This window comes from Humulus lupulus, chromosome 1 (genome assembly GCF_963169125.1).
Source record: "Humulus lupulus chromosome 1, drHumLupu1.1, whole genome shotgun sequence".
Taxonomy (NCBI): Eukaryota; Viridiplantae; Streptophyta; class Magnoliopsida; order Rosales; family Cannabaceae; genus Humulus; species Humulus lupulus.
The window spans coordinates 229,328,735-229,348,227 of NC_084793.1; the positions used below are offsets into that span (position 1 = coordinate 229,328,735).

Genomic DNA, 19,493 nt, shown 5'->3' on the forward strand with positions numbered 1-19,493 from the left:
GTTAGAGTATCGACCAGTAAAATATTGCAAAGATAGGCAGTTGGGCTTTTCCTACGACCAGCATGGTCGTACATTCCGCGTATTTCAAGATAATTTTATAAAGATCTTAGTCAATCCCGAGATTGTCTCCAATAATTCATGATTATCCGATTAATTAGGAAAGAATATCTGTAACAAATTAATGTGATCTTCCTTGAGCCTATAAATAGAGAAAGATAGCTCAAGGAAGAGAACTTTTTTTTTTTGGCTTTCTAAGTATATGAGATTAGAGCTGCATACTTGATATATTGTTTTGTTCTTCAGAGGTTGGTGAAACTCATTAAACCCTAGTTCTTTGATCACTCTTTTGAAATATTATATCAATAACAGCTCAAGTGGACGTAGGTTATTACTAGATTCTGGAGCCGAACCACTATAAATCATTGTGTGCTTTACTGCTTTTGTCATTATTCTCATTTCAACATATCTGTCCACATCAAGCATTTTTGACTCCATGTCAGTTGACCAAAATCAGGGTCAACAGTATGGGTAATTTAACAAACATTTTGTCCAAAAAAAAAAAAAATTTAACAAACAAATATGGATGTAAGAACTACTAGGGTACTTGTCAAAAAAAAAAAAAAAAACTACTTGGGTATAGAAGTGACCGTACACTCTTATTGGGTTTGTCTGAGGAGAAATTTGAATTATTTGGAAGATATCTCAACCCTATACGCCTCCGCGCCTATCTGTACTCTCTCGAAACACACACTCTCTCTCTTCAAATTTGGACCATTCCTAGCGTTGATTCTACGCTCGCATCACCTAACTATTTATATATCCATCTCTCTCTCTCTATTCAAATTTGGATCCACCGCTTTGCGCTCCAAACCCTACTTTTCTCGCTCTAGATTATCTCTCGCTCTCTCTTTATTTCTATCTCCAGGAAAATAAAGAAGTCGATACATATACAATGACGAAAGGTACCAAGAGGAGGACGGCGTCCCAAAAGGACGAAGCTGTGGACAATCACAAAGAGTCCAAGAAGACATCCACTCGTGCTAAGGCTGTCAAGGCGTCCAAGCCCGAATCAGAGCCTGAGTATTTCGAAGACAAGCGCAACTTGGTATATAAACAATCTTTTTGATGGGTTTTAAATTTAGTAATTATGATTCTTGGGTTTGTTAGTGGAGATTATGAGTTTCTTTCTCTGGTTCAATATGTTCGATGGGTTATTTGGAATCTTGGTGTTTGTGTTTGAAACTGATTAATATTATATTTTGATTGTTGAGCTGTTTATCTTGTATTGGAATTTGGGTTAAGGGAGGAATATTGATGTATTTGTGAACCCAGAAAGAAATTCTTGTTTGATTGAGCTGGGATCGTTATTTTAGTGGCAAAGTTGCATTACTGTGGCGGCAGGTTATGCATTGTATTTTAAGGCCATTGCATTGTAATTATGAGTTTGTATTTTTCTTTTACTAATCACGAGTACAATTTAAACGGGTGTAGGAGGACTTATGGATGGCTGCATTTCCTGTGGGAACAGAGGTTCGTTAAAGTTTGAGTTTTTAAACTATTTTTGTTTGACGGTATTGCTTCTTTGTTGCTCATATGCTACACTGCTTTGGATTACAGTGGGATCAACTGGACATCCTTTACCAGTTCAAGTGGGATTTTTCGAACTTAGAGGTGACTAGAGATATATCTTTGCATTTCATGTGCTACATTGTTTTTGGGCGATTTCTATTTCTCCTTGAATGTTTAGTGTTGAAAAATAGTTTTTTTTTAATTGTGGCCAGAAAGCGTTTGAAGAGGGTGGAATATTATATGGGGAGAAAGCTTATCTCTTTGGTTGTACTGAGCGTAAGTAACTTTCAGACTTGATTTTCTCATTATTATTGTTATCTTCTCTGCCTCAATAGACAGACACTTGCCTTTGATGGTTGATTAAGAAGTAATGGAGCTTCCTTAGTTGCATATGTGTAAAGTGTAATTTAGTTTTCAAATTAATCAAGTCAGAAGTTACATGGCATTAAATATATATTTTCTACTTCCCTCTGACATTTATTATTTATACTGCTTTTGGATCGTGCTTTATCTTAGTTGATGTTACTTGCAGCTCAATTGGTCGCTGTCAAGGGGGAGAATAAAGTTGTCTGCATACCTGTTGTGGTGGCTGTAAGTAATTAAAGCTTGTGTATATGTTTTACTCAAGTATTGCTAAGCGTTTTTTCTCCTCTTTTTACTTTTGTACTTGCTTCTTTTTCTTGCCTAGTCTGTTTTTTTTTTCATTCCTTCTAATTTTTTATTGTTATTATTATTATTTCATTTCAAGCAAATGATATTATCTGATTGTTAAGAAGTTCTAATTTATTTATTTCAGTTCTGTTACCCGTTTTTAATTTCTTTTCTTGTGGTTCTATAGGTTGTATCACCTTTTCCTCCTTCTGATAAAATTGGGATTAACTCAGTTCAGAGAGAGGCTGAAGAAATCATTCCCATGAAACAAATGAAAATGGACTGGGTTCCATACATTCCTCTCGATAAGAGGTACATTTTTATATTGGTACTTTCTTACTGATCTATCTGAACTTTCTTTTTGAATGATCTTAGAAGTTCCTGTGGATTCCTGATTTGTATTCTTTAATTTTTTTACAGAGACGGTCAAGTTGATAAATTAAAGTCTCAAATTTTTATCTTGAGCTGCACGCAGAGAAGGTGCAGTTCTGTAATTCTCTCTCTTCTGCTACCACGTTTGTTGCATATGCTGTAATGTGTTTAATACTTTGTATCATCATTGTTAAATTAGTAATGGGAGATCTAGATTTTGGATTTACTACTAGTGTTGCACTGTAAACTAGGATGATTATAAGGTTATTGTCATTGTTATTTTAACTTACACAACATTATGACACTGTTTTCCATTAGGCCTTTGGTTTGATATACATTTTGATTACATTACTCATCCTATTTTCTTACTTAAAACTCATTACCAAAAAATTTCAAAGAGGGGTTATTTTGCTGGCCTGTGAATTGTTTTACGATTCCAGTTGTTAGAATTATGTTGACTTCTTCCAGCCCAAAAATAATTAACACCTTTGATTTGTTGATTGTCTAGCATTTAATATAGTTGTTTAGGACTGTCCTGCACAGCGCATTGTCATTTTTATAGTGTTAACTTTTGTGTTTAGTATTGGCTCCCTTTTGAACACCCTCAACATGGTGAAATGATTTGGCTTCACACGTTGTTCATGGTTTCTAAATGCTTGTGCATTACCTATACCTTAATGCGTTTAGTATATCATAGGTGATAATTGTATCATTATCTTGGTCAGTGGAGATTGTATCGACTGCATAATGCCTCAAGTCTGAATAAAACCAACATGTGTGATCAAATGTGTTTAATTTGTTGTCTGTGCTTCATTGACTTCTTGAAATGTTCAGTTCATTCTTTTTCTCCACTTATTGCATCAAGTCTACATGCTCTACACGTGTAATGTTACTTTTGTTTGACATGAATGCACCAGATTGCATAGTCAACGGCACCTCTGATTTAGGTGTCTAGGTCAGGAAGCTTTATTAACATGTTATCTCAATTTTGTATATTTATGTGCACATATTGTTAATGCAGGGCTGCTTTGAAACACTTGAAGATAGACCGTCTGAAGAAATTTGAATATTGCTTGCCTTGTATGTAACTTTGTGTTTTCACTTCAAAATCAGTTTACAAATTTTTGAAGGAATTGTAATCTTACAAAGGTTGTTGCACGTTGTATTCTGCTGACAGATTTTTACCAGCCTTTAAAGGAAGATGAGCTTGAACAAAGCACTGAAGTTCAAGTAATATTTCCAGCAGAACCAAAGCCGGTATGTTAAGAGTAGTGTTTGGATATAGACATCAAGTATAGCATAACTTTTATAAGTAGCAAATTTAGCTTTGGAAGTTGTCACTATCTAGAGATTCGAAACATTAGTTATGCAAGACTATTTAGCTGGAAAAATATTGTTAGAAGGCATTGAGTGTGATATCAGAGATTCTTTCAAGAATTGGATAGGATCTATCTTTATGTTTGCAACTGAAGCTTTATAGACTATAGTACCAAGAGATTGCTTTCCGAAAGTCTTTCTATGACACATAGCAAGTAGAATTGTCAACCAAAGTCTTGGGCCTAAAAAAATATAAATTATATCATAGTAGCATAAGTCTAGTAGTTGTAGAATTATTGTGCATATGCCCAATATGTACCTTTAACATGGTTTTCCAAATTCCTTATAAAAAAACGCACGACTTTTCTCAAATATGTGCGTTTTAATTTGAATGATTGTGATATTATTTACTGCTAAATTTTGTAAATTGACTTTCTTTTTTGGTCACCGCAGGTTTTTGTTGAGTTCGATTGGGAGTTGGACGAACTAGAGGTGACAACTCAGATCTTGACTTATGAGTTTCCTTACTCGTTTCAACTGCGAAAGTTAAATATTTTTGCTATATATATTGGACAATGCCAATGGTGTTGCATTTGTCTTGCCCCTGTAGCAACAAGAAGAGCCCTTTTAATGAAATAATGCAAAGATATGGTTTCGCTGTCACCAATTTCCTTTGACTTAATGTCCCTTCCCAAAAGAATTAATCTACAAGAATTGTGTTTGTTAATCTGCAGGAGTTTACAGATAATTTAATTAAAGAGGAGGAATTAACTGAAGACCAGAAGGATGCTTTCAAGGTAAAGATTTATGGTAGATGTATTCGATTAACCTCCTTTCTCTTCATAACATTCTTTTTTGAACTTTTTGCCTTTTTCTTTTCTCAGGAGTTTGTCAAGGAGAGAGTTCGAGAAGCAAAAAAAGCCAATCGACAGGTACTTGGTAGAGAGGATCAGATGCTTCTGGTTTTTATTGGCTGTTGGTTCTATAGTCATTATCTGCTTTAAATGACAACTGATTGTATGATTTTTTTTAATAGGCAAGGGAAGCCCGGAAAAAGGCCCTTGAAGAAATGAGTGAAGAGACCAAAACAGCATTTGAGAGTATGAAGTTCTACAAGTTCTACCCTGTGTCAACACCTGATACTCCTGATATATCAAATGTTAAGGTAAAACTTTGACTGCTGCTCATTTGGCATTCCAACTAGTACTTTAACATTCATCCACTTTTTCTCTAGTGGCCGTTCGACATTGGTTTCTGTGGGTATGAATATGAACTGGGTAGATTCATATTGGGGCAGAAGGTGTTAAAGGAACCTCTATTCACTAATGTTTTTTATAATTAATTTTGATGGCTCACATACTGGTTGAACTTACTTTTTCTTGGAAACTCGGCAAGCCTTCTTATGTATTAATATCTTGGTGTTTTTGGTGTCTCAGGCTCCATTCATCAACAGATACTATGGGAAGGCTCATCAGATTCTGTGAATGGCTTCATCAAGGTTCAGGAATATGAGATGTAAACTAAGCCTGCTTGTTGTTGCTGCCATTTCCTCAAGAATATGTATTCTGCGCTATGCTATAGATGATTAAGCTTGGGAGGCAGCCCCTGGTGCCTCAGCTCAATGGGATCTCAATGATCAGTATTGACATCGGCCTGACTGACATCTCCAGGTGGATGTAAAACTTGTAGCTCAGAATTTTTAGATGAAAAGATTACAAGGGTTCTTAATTCTATTAGAGAAATTGTAAAATGCTTTATTGAGGCAATTTCTTTTTGGTGTTTTAATACCTTAATGAGCTTGAGAAACAATTTTCGTGGCTCAAGTTTTCTAATTAGTTTCTTTTTGTTAGAGTAGAAATTTAGAATCTAGACATTCATTTATTACGAACCAAAGTTGGATTGTAGCAGTATGAACGATGTACTCTTTTCGTTGAAACAGTTAAAAAAAATATACATTGGTACCAAATTATCCTAAAGTTGATCTCAAAGAAAAAACAAATATCCAAGTTTGATATTGCTGTCAGATTTTCAGCACTTCTGCGAGCAAGGCCTGACTAGAAGAATTTCACGAGCAGAATGTGGGGAGTGACATCACTTGGTGAATTGGCTTAATTTTGGCGAATTTGATGAAAGATCCAATATCAATCTTAATGTGGTTTGATCAATCCAAGGACTGTTCGTAGGAAAGTGGATCTATGTACTGAACTTAACATTTACAACTGAATTGGTCAAAGCACAAAAATGATAAATTGATTTTCTATTGTAATTATGCTGAATTGTAGTCACTCTAGGAAGAAATTCCATTGAACATTTTTTTTATTCTTATTAGGCCTTCACATGTATAATAGACTTCTGTGGATATAGGCATCTTCCACTTTCATTGCCGAACTACTCTTCCTTCATTGCTCTTTGTACATAAGCACTCATTTGCATTAGATTTTGTGGTTTACATTTTTCTGCGTCAACAGGTAAGTTCCAAGATTTTTGTAGTCTAATATACTCGTTCGTTCATTTTGACCAAGATCTCTCAACACTTGAGCAAAAAAGGAATACCTAGTCCATCATGTAAATGCTATTACTTCACAACTCAATTTTCAATTGATAAGTAAATAGATAAAACCCACCTACTCTATAAATCTACTGTATGATGAAAGTAGATAAAATTCAATCAATATGAAGAAAATACATAAAGAAGCTCGCTTTCATTAACAAAACGAAAATCATATACCACTTAAATTACAACAGCTTGACGAGTAAAAGAAAGCACACAAAAATTGATTTAACATAATTTACATCATATTCCTATTATAACTTATACTTGTCCACCGCTCAAGACAAAGTAAGCTGGCACCGTTATTTTAGTTTTGATACAAGAGTGACACAACTGGACATTTACAATACAAGCAAATACTCAAAAAGATAAATAAGTTGAATATCTTCAATCCTCAGTAGCCCACAGATAATCAGTGATTCGCAACAGAAAGTGATCTTTCCATTCTTTGAGGCCTGCAAAAGGGATAAGACCACAAAGCAATGGTAGAAACAGAAGCAGAGTCGCATAAAACATGACTCTGCGGACCCAATATGGAAGCCTTGTTTTGTCTTTCACTCCTTGAGAGACATTAACGGGTCCATATAGTAAAAAGAACAAAGTGGATGTCCAGACATTGCAGAAGAAATGCACCAGACAGATGGTCTCCCAAAATAGAATCCAATGGTATCCACTCCCTCCCAATGAATCTACACACACCTTGCCGGCAAAACCACAAGCAAATGCTAAAAGAATGACCAGGAAAGTGACGGGCATTGTTTGTGGCGAAGACCCTGATCGCTGGAAAACTAAATATGCAGTGCATATAATCATTAAGATACCAAACATCATTCTGGAAACAGCTTGAAACTGACAACTGAGTATGTGCATCCCCGAATTGATTGAAGCCATTGGATTTGGGATCCACCAAGACCTCGAATCCTAAGACACAGAAAAGCATTTTAAGTATTCCCAAGTGCTACTTTATTGTAAAGTCAGCAGTCATTTTATAAAACAAAGCATTCAATATAATAATAGTACGCAATGCAGTTGTCTTGATCTAGATACCATATGATTGTAGGCATAGCTAAAAAATGATAATAATGAGAAAATTAGTTAGAATCTAATCAGTTGAAGTTAGGAGGCAGGGTACTTACCTTTTCTGAAGGTTTGCAGGATGCAGTCGCTTCAGTAATTTTTTGGTATGAATATATATACGTTGCATAAAGGAGAGATCCCACCATGATCAGTAAACCAGCAACTAGACAGTCTATGCATGTTCTGAGGAGCTCTGCATGTCTCACGTCTTCTACTTGAGTCTTGAACTTTTTGTCCTCAAAAGATGCCTTTGATACACCCATAGCTAATTTTGTTCTTTCCAAATTATTGGAATCAAAATTCAGAGCAAGCTGCGTCTCTTTCAACTTCAATTTTCTCATTGAAAGACTAAGCTCCAATGTTTTAAGATCATTAGAACGGGTTTGCTCCATGACAGACTTATCAATGTTGCAAAGCATGGGCTGGTTGGTCATAGATCCATATGGCCTAGAAGACACATAACTCAGTTGGTCTCTTTGCCCATGCAATACAAGCTCCAGATTATCAGGTTCAGTTACCCCATTATGTTTCATTGCTGCACTATTATTTAACTGATATTCAGTCACAGTAGTGCGGAAATGCTCTTCTGTCGAACAACCTTTCATGCCAAGACTACTTGTACTACCTCTTTGGTGTACACAATCTTCCACATCATGAGGCACATCTGGAGGAGAAATTTTCGCATTTATGTGATTTTCATGGTTGTTTCCAATATTTAACTGATATTCAATAGTGCGGAAGAGCTCTTTTGTTGAGCAACCTTCTATACTAAGACTGCTTGCACTATCTCCTCCACGTACATTATGAGGCACATCTGGAGGCGACATTTCCACATTTATGTGATTTCTGTGGTCATTTCTTATATTTACTGAAGATTCCTTGATCAACTTGAGAGTCCTAAGTGTACTGCTGAATGATTTTTCAAAGTTCTTCACAAAACAATCAAATGTATCCCCGAAATCCTGTTGTCATGTAGGTAATCCAAAAAGCAGAAATTTAAGATCTCAGACTTGTGTAACAACATTAACAACTACAATAGGAAATTTTACTTGCAAAATCAGAGTCCAGGAATGAGCAGTTAAGGTCCATGCTTACATTGGCTAAAGATTCTCTAACAGCAGAAGCACAGATCTGCAGGCATGCAAATATATACGTATCAGTTAATGCCACGTATCCCATACTTCACAACTGAATGAGATTGATCCTCCCCAGCTAAAGGCAGGCACGAGATCCTAATGTGGCAGTTAGTTCGTCAATTCAATTAGTGTACATCTCACAGCCAAGAAGTGGCTGTGTTTCAATCCTTTCAACATGTTATCTTGCCCGTAGCGAACGATGGAACATTAATTTGTTTGAGGAAGAGATACCACATAAACAGTGCCAAATAGTCTATTCACTGCATATTACTATTTACGAAATCAAAATTTACGACCAGCATTAGAGGCAAGAAGAATACCAGTGCAAGATGATCAGCAGACATGCTTTTATCTGGCGTATCTTTCCTCTCAAGAATCTAAAATAACAAAAATCACGACCACCAACGTTAAACCAGAATTTCTAGAAGTAGCCAAAAGCACAAGGAACATTTCTAAAAAAACTGTTACAGATAATAATAATATATATATAAAAATATTTATAGGCATGAAAGCAGACGCTTATAATGGAATATGATTTCACAATCAAGTGAAACTATCACCATAACTCAAGTCATAACACTACTCACAAAGAATCATAAAAATAAAATCCCACAAAAACGTCAAATAACATGGAAATGATACAAAGACCAGGTGACACTGAGCTTCAATTGTCAGACAAAAGAATACGCCCAAATAAGAATTAAAAAGAAACCTCGGGGACTAAAATATTTAACCTTACATGATTCTGAATATTTGAATTCTATTTTATTATTTTTCCACTTCTTTTTAAAAAAAAAAAAGGTGATAGAAGGGAGCAATAGATTCGTAATAAAAGTATGGACTCAACAATCAAGCCAACAAGTAATGCAAGGTCAGGCCAAAAGGATACATTATTACTTTTGACGATTAAAAAAAAAACAAGATCCTCCCATAAATAAAAAAAGCATCTTGGGTCAAAACACTTATCATCAAATATCAAACTAAATAAATTATTACATTCCCGAACCAGAATTAAATGTGTACCATTCGCTAAAATCAACAATTGTCAACGAAATGGTATCAAATTCTTGTGAGCATGCTTATATCAAAGGGAATATTCCAGCACTAGTGTTATCTCCCACAGTATACAAACAACTTAGCTTTGATTCTAAGCCATCATTGCTTGACAATTTACTCTTCCTATTAAACAAAAATAAAAGATGAACACAGAGGAGATCACAAAAATTAATTAAATCCCAAATAGAAACGTGAGTTAATTTACTATTTAATGTCACAGGAATCGTGGATATTAAATTTTACCACAGCTCACTTCAAGCATATTGATTTACATCAACTAGAATCACTACTAAATCTGTAAACCATGTGCTTTACTTTCATAAAGACATAAAAAGCCATGGACTTTCAAATTGCAATCGGGTACTTTAATCGTATACGGTATCGACATTTTTGTTTTGTTGATAAAGTAAATCAATACCAAAAAAAAAAAACTGTTGATATCGTTTACTTATATCTCATTAATAAAATTAAAGAAACAAAAACAGAAATGGAGGTATAAAAGAACAAAATTTCAATCAAATTATTTGAAAAAGCAAAACTTTTCAGCACCCCATTATACTAATGCTCAAACTAAAATCCAAAAGATAATAATTTTATGTAACAAATTCAATTATCATAACCCAAAAACATAAACTCGCGCAAAGTCTAAAGAACGTAATAAAAAAAAACACTAATTATTGTATTGATGATTAAAAAAAAACCTGAGAGACAAACGCGGCCATTGACATTCCAAGACGAAACGCAACCACATCAGCAATGGAGTTTCGACGCGCCGCCCTGAACACGACCCGAGGGTTTCGGCGAGTACTGGCTACGCGCGTAACTCTCTGAGGCGGTGAAGAAGAAGAGGAAGATGATGGTTGAGCTACGGCGTTTTCCTTTGGATTCTGCGCCCTTTTCTTCGTCTTTTTCTTTTGCTTATTGGCGACCTTTACTGGGGTTTCCTCCAGAGATCCCGAGCAAGGAGAAGTATTTTCGACCGAAGGACTTGGAAATTGGGAAGAAGACTCAGCGGATAAGATTCCATGGACGCCATTGTTGATATGGTCGGTGGTGATGGAAAAACTGGATAGGATGGGCTCTGGTGATTTTGAGGACGGAGGAAGCGGAGCGGCCATGGATGAAGAAGAGGAAAAAAGAGCAAGGCCGCAAGGGGGGAAAGGATTGTATTTTAAAATTATATAAATATTACTCCTAAAAATATAATTATCTTTTTTTGTGAAATAAAATTATTAAATTTGGAGACAAAAGATAATATATTATTGGGAAATTCTTATATGTAGCCAAAGCAAATGGCACTAACCTACAGACGTTTTTAAACACATGTTGTTTGTCTTACTTGGACAAAGAGTGACGTACTAAATGAGCCATTAAGAAGGCCTCTCGTAGAGGATAACTAATGTGGCAAAATTTGATTGTGAACCCTAAATAAAATTTCACAAAGGACCGGCCGTGGAAGGGTAAATTGGTTTTGATGGAGCGAGGAGGAGGAAATATATTTATACCCATTTTATGAGCATATAAATATTTGAATTTTATTAGGTAGGAGCATTACTTTTGTTTATAATGTAGTAGCGGTTTTTATTTTTTAGACTTGGAGAAATTATAACATAATTTTTTGTATGATGATGTACATTATAATTATAACAGGTATGCTATCAATTTTTGAGAAATTCCAAATAATTTACGGTGCTGAAATCAGAGTTCTAACCGTCAATTGCACTTGTGTTTATTTTTCTTTATACGTGTGGAAAACAAATTGTTTGAACTCTGATTTCGACACTATAAATTATTCAGAATTTTTCGAAAATTGGCGAGATGCCTACTATAACTATTATGTATGCTATCCTATAAAAAAAATTGAGTTGTAATTTCTCAAAGTACTGAAAATAAAAAATGCTCTTACCGTAGGGAAAAAAGTGATGCCCCTATCTAAGAAGCTCCCATTAATATTAACCATAAATAGTATTCACACTCTTTCTTTTTTCTTTTCTTTTTGAAATATACACTTTTTCTTTTTTCAATATATCATACTGAGCGTCTGTGGCAGGATAGTTTGTTTACCCTATTAGTACACACACTCCTTATATAGACATGTAGCGTCATCTTAGCCTTAGTTTTTTCTTTATATCAGTGTTCATTGTAGTTATAATGAATCTCCTAAAATTTTTAGAGAAATTTTGAATAATTTACAATATCGAAAACAGAATTCAAAATAATTTGTTACACCCAAATTTCGAGGATGAATAAATGAGTCTCGAAGTGTAGGCTCGTAAAGCGTAAGCTCGAAAATAAAAAGTGTGGATGCCAAAAATCCACCAAGAAAAAATCCCCAGTACATGGTTAAAATACAAGGCTAAAGGTCACTTAGTCAGATTATCAGGCTCAGACCTATAAGTCTTGTGAAACCGGGAGATTGACCCAAGGGAAGCATCACCTTGTGAGCCGTGAAGTATGGCCTTGCTAGGCTAAGAGGCCAAGCTACGCGTCAAAAGAGGGCTGGTGCACAAGGGCCTTGCGGCAAGGGCCATGCGCCATGCACCCCTCGGCCGCGCACCAAGGGCCTCGCGGCGACCGCGCACCAAGGGCCTCGCGCCATGCACCCCTCGGCCACGCACCAAGGGCCTCGCGCCATGCACCCCTCGGCCACGCACCAAGGGCCTCACGCCATGCATCCCTCGGCCATGCACCAAGGGCGTCGCGGCAAGGGCCTTGCACCTTGCACATCCGAAGCCTTGCACCAACCTACGGCCTCGCATAGCGAGGCCAAGTGCTTCACATCTCGCACACCTGGAGGACTCGCGCGCGCATGGCCTCGTGGCATAACCAGGGGCTCGTGCCAAGGGCTGTGCGTCATGGCCTCGCTCCAAGAGACCCGCGCGCCCACGGGCTTGCGACACCACCAGGGCCTCGCGCAAAGGGCCGTGGTCATGGCCTCGCAAAAAGAGGCCTCGCCCAGGCACCGTCTCGCGCGGGTGCTCCTACGGGCTCGCGCCTCATGCTCCTACGACCTCGCGCCTCATGCTCCTACAGCCTCGTGCCTCATGCAGCCACGGTCTCGCGCCTCACGTAGCCACGACCCTCGCCTCGCCTAGGTGCCGTCTCGCGTGCCTAGGGGCCTCGCCTCGCATGACCACCCATCACAAAGATTGCTGGGGGTGTCCCGACGAAGGCATCACGAGACACCTCTCGGCTCATTTTCATGGAGCCATCCCGCAAGGTCCATAACTTCCAAGCACCTTAGAATAATGTATAAGGGTACATTGGAGGTGCCTCGTAGCGATTCGCACCAAGTTAGACGGAGTACGGACGCTGAGCCCCTGTCAGCCAAGTAGTGGCCGTACAAGTGAAGTACTTGCTACGGTCCACACCAGACAACCTCTGACACTCGTACTCAGTAGGTAGTGGAGACATCCCCACAGATTCTGACCATGTACTGGAGCCGACACCACTACCCCTGAAACCACTCTCCTGCTAATGTATTCATGTACCATCTGGTCTCCTGGACCACCATGTATCAGGGGCCATTAGTGTTTACCGAGTTTTTCGGAAACGAATACAAACAAAATAATAAAAAGATAAGAACTGTAGAAGTGAAGAAATATAAATAGACAAATAGGTTTTTTACGTGGTTCAGGCGTTAACGAGCTCTAGTCCACGAGTCGATGTTATTATACTTGTAGAGAATTACAGTAAAATGGCTGGTGTACAAGAACCTCACAAACTCACAGTGTTTCTCTCGAGTTCTCTAGAAGAAGACGAAGCTAGAGAGATTTTGGCAGAGTTCTTGCTATGTAATGTGTTCTTCTCCCCCTCCTATTGCAAAATGAGGAGGTCTTTATAGCTAGAGTTTTAGATTAGGGTTTTACTCTGCCCCCATGAGTCTTAATTACACCAGCCATAAATAGGGGATACAATTACCATAGTCGCCTGGCTACCAGGCTCTATGTGGGTATATTTACATGAAAGTATGGGGAATGCACAAAGGCAGCCGTCTTTTCCAGGCTGTCAGCGGAACAGTAGGTGAAATGGTACTTTTAGGCGTGCTGGGATGTGTGCGGCCTCGACCTGTCGGGCATGTCAGGCGGGATCCTGTGTCAGGTGGATATCATTCCAACTATGCCTCCTCCATGACTCGACTGCTTGGTCTTCTTCCGTGAGAGGCACGGAACTGTATCCGCGAAGGTAACCTGAAGAGCTTCTCCTGGAAGGACCTTCCCCAAAGGATATCCCTTCGGGAGTCCGGGAGAATTGACGAGCTTCCGCGTCGCGGTTGCTTGAAAGAGTATGCTAGACACTAAATGGGAGAGGCGAAGCCTTTCTGTCCATCCGCGAGCTCTGGTCACCTTTCGTGAAAGACTTTGATAATTCTGCTTCCCCGAGGCTATCCATCTAAACGCTATCCGAAAATCTGGATAACATTTACCCCCCAAGGTCACGGGGCTTGAGAGGTCCGGGAGCTTGTACAGTCCTCCGGGTGTTCTGGTCTCTAGATTAGGCGAGGGGTCACCTCCTGTGTTCCTGGAAGAGTTCCTTTTTCCCGCCTGAGTGTCAGTACAACAAAAAAAAAAGAAGAAGGAAATTTCTTCTGTTTGAACTCAAGTACTCAAGTGTGGCAAGGTCCACGCGTCATGCAGGGAATGGCTCTGTGACCAAGACGTGTGCGTGAGGCGACTGGCTGAGTGTGCGTGCGTCAAGTGTCTGAGTAGTGATTTGACGGTATTTAATGGTGCACTGGGCCCGAGATGGTATAATGATGGGAAATAAATACTTTATTCCCATCCGAGGAGTCTTAAATGGGACCGTCACTTCATCCCCAACCGTTGGATTTGATGCATGCGGTATGGGAAGATCGGGACCGTTCATTTGTGGAATTCGAAACGATTTCGCTCCTGCTATAAAAACGAGGGAACAGACCTTTCTTCCTCTTTACGCTTTCAAATTCTCGAGTCTTTCAGATTCTCAGATTCCCAAATCTTCGAACTCTCAAGCTTCCGAGCTTCCTTTCTTTCGAATTCGCCACTTCTTTTGGTAAGGAATCCAGAAACTTTTCTTTCGATTTGGCAGTAGGTTTGATCGCCGAAGTTCTAAGTTTGAACCGTTGCTTGTCTTTGCAGCCTTTACTTAACGTGTTCGTGCGGTGCAGTGACCCGATTACCCCCTCAATCTTCAACTACTCGAATACCAGTAAGTATTTTTACTTTGCTTTTTCCTTCTAAACCTCAGATTGTTGGTAGTTGTTAGGGTTGAGTTTTCTGCCGGTGTCATCCTTATGCATGCGTGAATAGGGCTTTGATAGGCATGCGACTGATGTGAGTCAATAAGTCATTTCTTTGCATGCTTCGACGATTTGCTTTTGGAAAGTTGTTTCTCGTCTGCTTGTGCTGTTCTGGTTTGTTATTTTAGGGCATAAGCGTGAACGCCTTTAGGGTGTCTTCCCCTGGGAAGACACTTCTATCGGCGGGCTTAGGCTCGAAGTTTGAATCTGGTTCCTTGCTGTCCTCCAGGTGGCATGGTGCCAGCCCCTCGGCAAGCTCGGTGGGAGCCTCTCCAAGCAGTTTTCGGGGAGGGTCTCCCCGACGCCTTTAATACCATTAGGGTATGGCAAGGGTGCTGACTGCTTGGAGTGCTTTCTTCTTTGTTTCTTTTGCTCAGTGACGAACACCTCAAAGGAACAAGTCATCGCTGCGGTAGAGGCTGAATCTGCCCAGGAGCAAGGTTCCCCTGTTGCCGGCGCGAAGGGGAAAGCAAAAACTAAGGTGGCCTCGGCTAGCCCACCGACTATCAACAGCTCCATCTGGGAGATGGACCAGAAGGCGAACCTGCTCAGGAACTACGGCATGCTGGAGCTGTATTCCTCAGAGGCAGGCCTGAAGAACATCCCAGGCCTGATGTGGCACCGCCTGTCGGTGCTGGGTGAGTCTGCCAGTCAGAGTCACGAGGGTTTTGGTGCTTGGAGCTGGGCACACATAGTGTGTGGGGCACACTTGCCCCTAAGAAGTTATTTTGCCAACTTCTGCGTGAAGGCGGGGATTGCCCCCTTCCAGTTGATTCCCCCCAGCTACAAGCTTCTAGCGGGGTGGTACATCTTTTGCAAATCCAGGAACCTGGAGGCCCCTACCCCGGAGGAGGTGCTATACTTCTATGGGCTGAAGTCTCAGCCCATGAGAGGTCATGCAGACAAGGTGGGGTTTTATAGGCTGGAGAGGTATCTGGACGTGATGTGCCCCACATGTCATACCGCGAGGGTTCCAGATCTCCGGGAGTACTGGTTCCTGACGACTGGCTTCCCATTGAAGAGGGTGCCAGCTCTATCTTTGGACTTCAAAGTCCCTGGTAAGTGCTCCTTCCTCTCTTTTTTAACTTTGTTTCTTTAAGTTTGGTTTGCCTTCCGGGAGGATCTCTAACACTCGTGTTTGGATTTTGCAGAAGCCGTCCCGCGGACACCTCGCTGTGCGGAGATGATAAGGAGGTCAAACTTCTACGAGGGGCTCTCGGAGGAAGAGCTGAAGGTGGAAGGACTTGTGACCACCGAATCTTTGAGGGAGTATGGGCTACTCGCCTCTTTCCAAAATATTGAGCCAGTGAGTGGCAGGGGGCAAAGTCAGGTGTCAGCTGATGTCCGGGAGCAGATTGCCCTGAAGCTGTCCAAGGTGATCTGCCAGGCGGCCCAGGACGAGAATAATTTATTTCCCAGTTGGGCGGAGAGGTTCCCCGACCCCCAGCCGGAGAAAGAAGAGATCGAGGCTCGCCACGCTGCAACTTACCCCAATGAAGGGACTCCGGGAGCTGGTACCTCCGGGAGAGGTAAGACTAGTTTTCGATTGATCCACACCCCCAGCCTGTCTGAGGTTTCCCGGACTTCTCAGGTGGGGTTCGATCCCCGCTTCCTTAGGCTAGATCCGCGTAGGATACCCTTTGACAGATATTGCGATAGGGTAGATGAGCTCCTCGGGTGTTTGAGTGACGGTAGTCTGCCAGAAGGTGTCACCATGATTGACCCTTCTTCCCTCAGCATGTCATTCCCGGACTTCAAGGAGTACGGGAGCTTCCTGGAGCAGGAAGCGGTGTTTTGTTTTGCTCGGGGAAGGCCATCCACGTTTCTCGTGCATGGTCGTCCCTTTCAAACTTTTCCCTTTTTTTTGTTTCTTGTTCCCTGTTGGGGGACTTGTTTGTGCTTTTATGTTGTTGCTTGTTTTGTTTTTTGCTTATCTTTTTTCACATTGCTTGCTGGTTGGTTAACCTTGCTTCGTACATTTCTTGCAGAACATCCTGAAGCAAAGATGTTGGGGAGAGCTACCTCACTTATCAAGAAGGCCGCCACCAGCCAAGACCCGTCCAAGGGGAAAAGACGAAAGGCCGGAGCTGGTAGGGGAGGTAAAGCTGCCACACCCAAGAAGACAAGTGGCGAGGCGCAAGGGTCTCCGGTGGTGGAGAGGTCAATCGTGCCCATGGTGGAGAAGCCTCCTGTCAAGGGGCCTTCCGAGAACATGGTGGTCTCGAGTAGTAGCAGCGATGGGGAAGGTCTTGTGTTCCCCGCGAAGAGGACCGGGGTGAGCAAGCGCTCCGGAGGAGAGGCTGAGGGCGACAAGAAGAAACGCCTTAGACACTCTTCTCCCGGAGGTGATGGAGACCTCCGGGCTGCGTGCAGTCCCCACCAGACTACCCCCACCCAGCAGCAAACACAACTCCAACAACAAAAGCAACAGCAACAACAACAACAACCACAAAGACAATCAACACCGCCACAGCAGCAGCAAAAGCAACAGCAACATCAGCAGCAACAACAAACCGGGGCAGTAGTGTCTTCGCTACCGTCCCTAATACCCCGTCTACTTCCTCCTCCAGTCCAAAGGGAGTCCACCCTTTCGGGGTCTCCTTCTTCTTCTTCTCTTCCACTTTCTCAACAAACAAGCCTTCCTCAGCCTGGCCTGAAGTTCCACTTCCCTCAGAAACCAACCCGTTTCCCTGCTGCCCTCCTGGAGGGTGTAAGACGGGCTGATAATTTTTTGAAGAGGTGGTTGGAGGCCGAGAAGGCTGTTACTCAGGGAAGGGCAGACAACCTGTCTGCCGTGAAGAGAGCTGAGCTGGCCGAGGAGGTGAGATCCCTTCACCCGGCTAGAGCGGTTTTGGATGGCCCAGCCTTGGAGAAGAGGCTGGTGCCTAGGCTCGGACGTGCATTGGCGCCGTTCGGAGCGGAGATGATGGAGGACATGGCCCTGAGCTTGTGCGAGCTCAATTATGAGAAATGGGCCATCAGTAGCAGTAAGGACCCGCTGTTGCTGACACATGCCGTAAAGCAGCAACTTTCTGGGGTAAGCTGTCAGTTGTTGTGTTCTGGGATCAATTGTCTTAGTACATTTGGTTCTGCTTAACTCATTCTGTTGTCTTTCCTCGCAGGCCTCTCTCATCGCGGAACGCTCGTTCCGGGAGGTGGGTGCAGTTCTGGTTCAGCTGGAGGAGAGCCAGGTGGCTCGCCAGGCCTTGGAGGCGGAGAAGCAGAAACTGACCCAACAGGTCGAGAGCATAAAGGGGGAGGCTGTGGAGAAGATTAACCAGGCCCAGCGCACGGCTGAAGAAGAGGCGGACAAGAAATATCTTGCCAAATATCAAGAGTACCGGGCCAGCGCGGAGAATGAGTTCAAGCAGCGGTCGGATGACTTGAAGGCCAAGAACTCCAAGCTCCAGGAAGAGCTATCCCAGGCCAGGGGGGAGAAGGACACCCTGGATGCCCGCTTGCAATCGAAAAACAATCTCCTCCTTAAGCAGAACGAGGAATACGCCATTCTTCAGAATAAGCTGTACGAGGAGGAGCAAGATCACAAGAGGAGCAAGGATCTCGCGTCTATGCAGGAGTTGGGGCTCGCTGAGAAGGATAAACAGATTGGAGCCTTGCAATTCACTATCAGGGGGCATGTGACCGAGAAGCAATCCTTGCTGGATCAAAATAAGGTGCAGCGCAAGGAGATTGATTCCCTTAAGGGAGAGCGGGATGCATCCAAGGCCGAGCTGGAAAAACTGAGGGCTCAATTGGCTGTCGCGGAGGCAAAGCTGGCGACCTCTGAGGCGGAGCGCTTGAAGGAGAAGGAAGTTGCCGAGGTGGTGCTGAATAGAACGATTAATCTATCCCACGTGGTCCTCATGCACCAACTTTGGAAAATAAACCCGGAGGTAGTAGGCTACCTGGGAGAGAACGCCGCCGCCATGAGGGAAAAGATACAGGCGTGGGATCAAAGCCCAGAGGTGTACGTCCAGACTTATAACATCGATGAGCCTGCTGGAGTCCCTGAGGCAGAAGATCCCGAAGAGGCGGGGACCTCTGAACTTGCCATTGATGACGTTCCATCTTCCAATGAGCTGACTCCGCCAGCCCCAGTTGAAACCGCTGTCTCCGAGACCCCGGTCGTGGAAGCCGCTGCCACCCCCAGTGCTTGAAGGGGTCTTATTCTTTGTGTAATAATAATTTTTTTTTCTTTATTTTCCTTTGGGGCGAAGCTCCCTGTACTCTTTTTTTTTTAATTGCGGGAACATTACAGATGTCCGGTCCGCAGGGCCTTCATTGTCATAACTGTAGACTTCTTCTTTCCTTTCCTGCTGAGTTCCTTGTTTAATTTTGTGCTTAGGGTAGAGACTTTTATACGATAGAAACTGCTGTAGGGGCGCATGAGGTTTAGGTTCCAACGGCCAGAACCTATGCATTTCTAACTTGAAGCTCCAACGGCTTATGTCTTTTCCCACGTAGTTTCTAGGATACGGAGGGTTCT

The 19,493-nt window shown here is 41.7% G+C and overlaps 2 protein-coding genes across 2 annotated transcripts; one reads left to right on the top strand and one right to left on the bottom strand.

Moving 5' to 3' along the window:
• Window positions 1-676: 676 nt before the first annotated feature.
• LOC133804040 (protein HEAT INTOLERANT 4-like) lies at window positions 677-5,885 on the top strand. Its single transcript, XM_062242191.1, has 14 exons — window positions 677-1,105; window positions 1,492-1,530; window positions 1,618-1,671; window positions 1,782-1,845; window positions 2,102-2,160; window positions 2,408-2,532; window positions 2,641-2,700; window positions 3,614-3,672; window positions 3,770-3,849; window positions 4,363-4,401; window positions 4,644-4,706; window positions 4,794-4,841; window positions 4,946-5,074; window positions 5,346-5,885. Exons 1-14 carry the CDS (start codon window positions 953-955, stop codon window positions 5,391-5,393), a joined length of 1,020 nt encoding a protein of 339 aa, XP_062098175.1. The 5' UTR covers window positions 677-952; the 3' UTR covers window positions 5,394-5,885.
• Window positions 5,886-6,592: 707 nt separating this feature from the next.
• Window positions 6,593-10,907, bottom strand: LOC133804050 (protein CPR-5). Its single transcript, XM_062242201.1, has 5 exons — window positions 10,431-10,907; window positions 8,994-9,050; window positions 8,633-8,668; window positions 7,597-8,499; window positions 6,593-7,381 (listed from the first exon to the last, which is right to left on the bottom strand). Exons 1-5 carry the CDS (start codon window positions 10,845-10,847, stop codon window positions 6,848-6,850), a joined length of 1,947 nt encoding a protein of 648 aa, XP_062098185.1. The 5' UTR covers window positions 10,848-10,907; the 3' UTR covers window positions 6,593-6,847.
• Between the last annotated feature and the right edge of the window lie 8,586 nt (window positions 10,908-19,493).

Excerpts from the sequence above, each read along its gene's own strand:
- LOC133804040 (XM_062242191.1), top strand. The coding sequence starts at position 953 with ATGACGAAAGGTACCAAGAGGAGGACGGCGTCCCAAAAGGACGAAGCT. Across the intron at positions 3,673-3,769 it reads ATTTGAATATTGCTTGCCTT|ATTTTTACCAGCCTTTAAAG; the intron begins GTATGTAACTTT and ends TTCTGCTGACAG. Across the intron at positions 4,707-4,793 it reads ACCAGAAGGATGCTTTCAAG|GAGTTTGTCAAGGAGAGAGT; the intron begins GTAAAGATTTAT and ends TTCTTTTCTCAG.
- LOC133804050 (XM_062242201.1), bottom strand. The coding sequence starts at position 10,847 with ATGGCCGCTCCGCTTCCTCCGTCCTCAAAATCACCAGAGCCCATCCTA. Across the intron at positions 8,669-8,993 it reads CTGCTGATCATCTTGCACTG|ATCTGTGCTTCTGCTGTTAG; the intron begins GTATTCTTCTTG and ends GCATGCCTGCAG. Across the intron at positions 7,382-7,596 it reads CCTGCAAACCTTCAGAAAAG|GATTCGAGGTCTTGGTGGAT; the intron begins GTAAGTACCCTG and ends TCTGTGTCTTAG.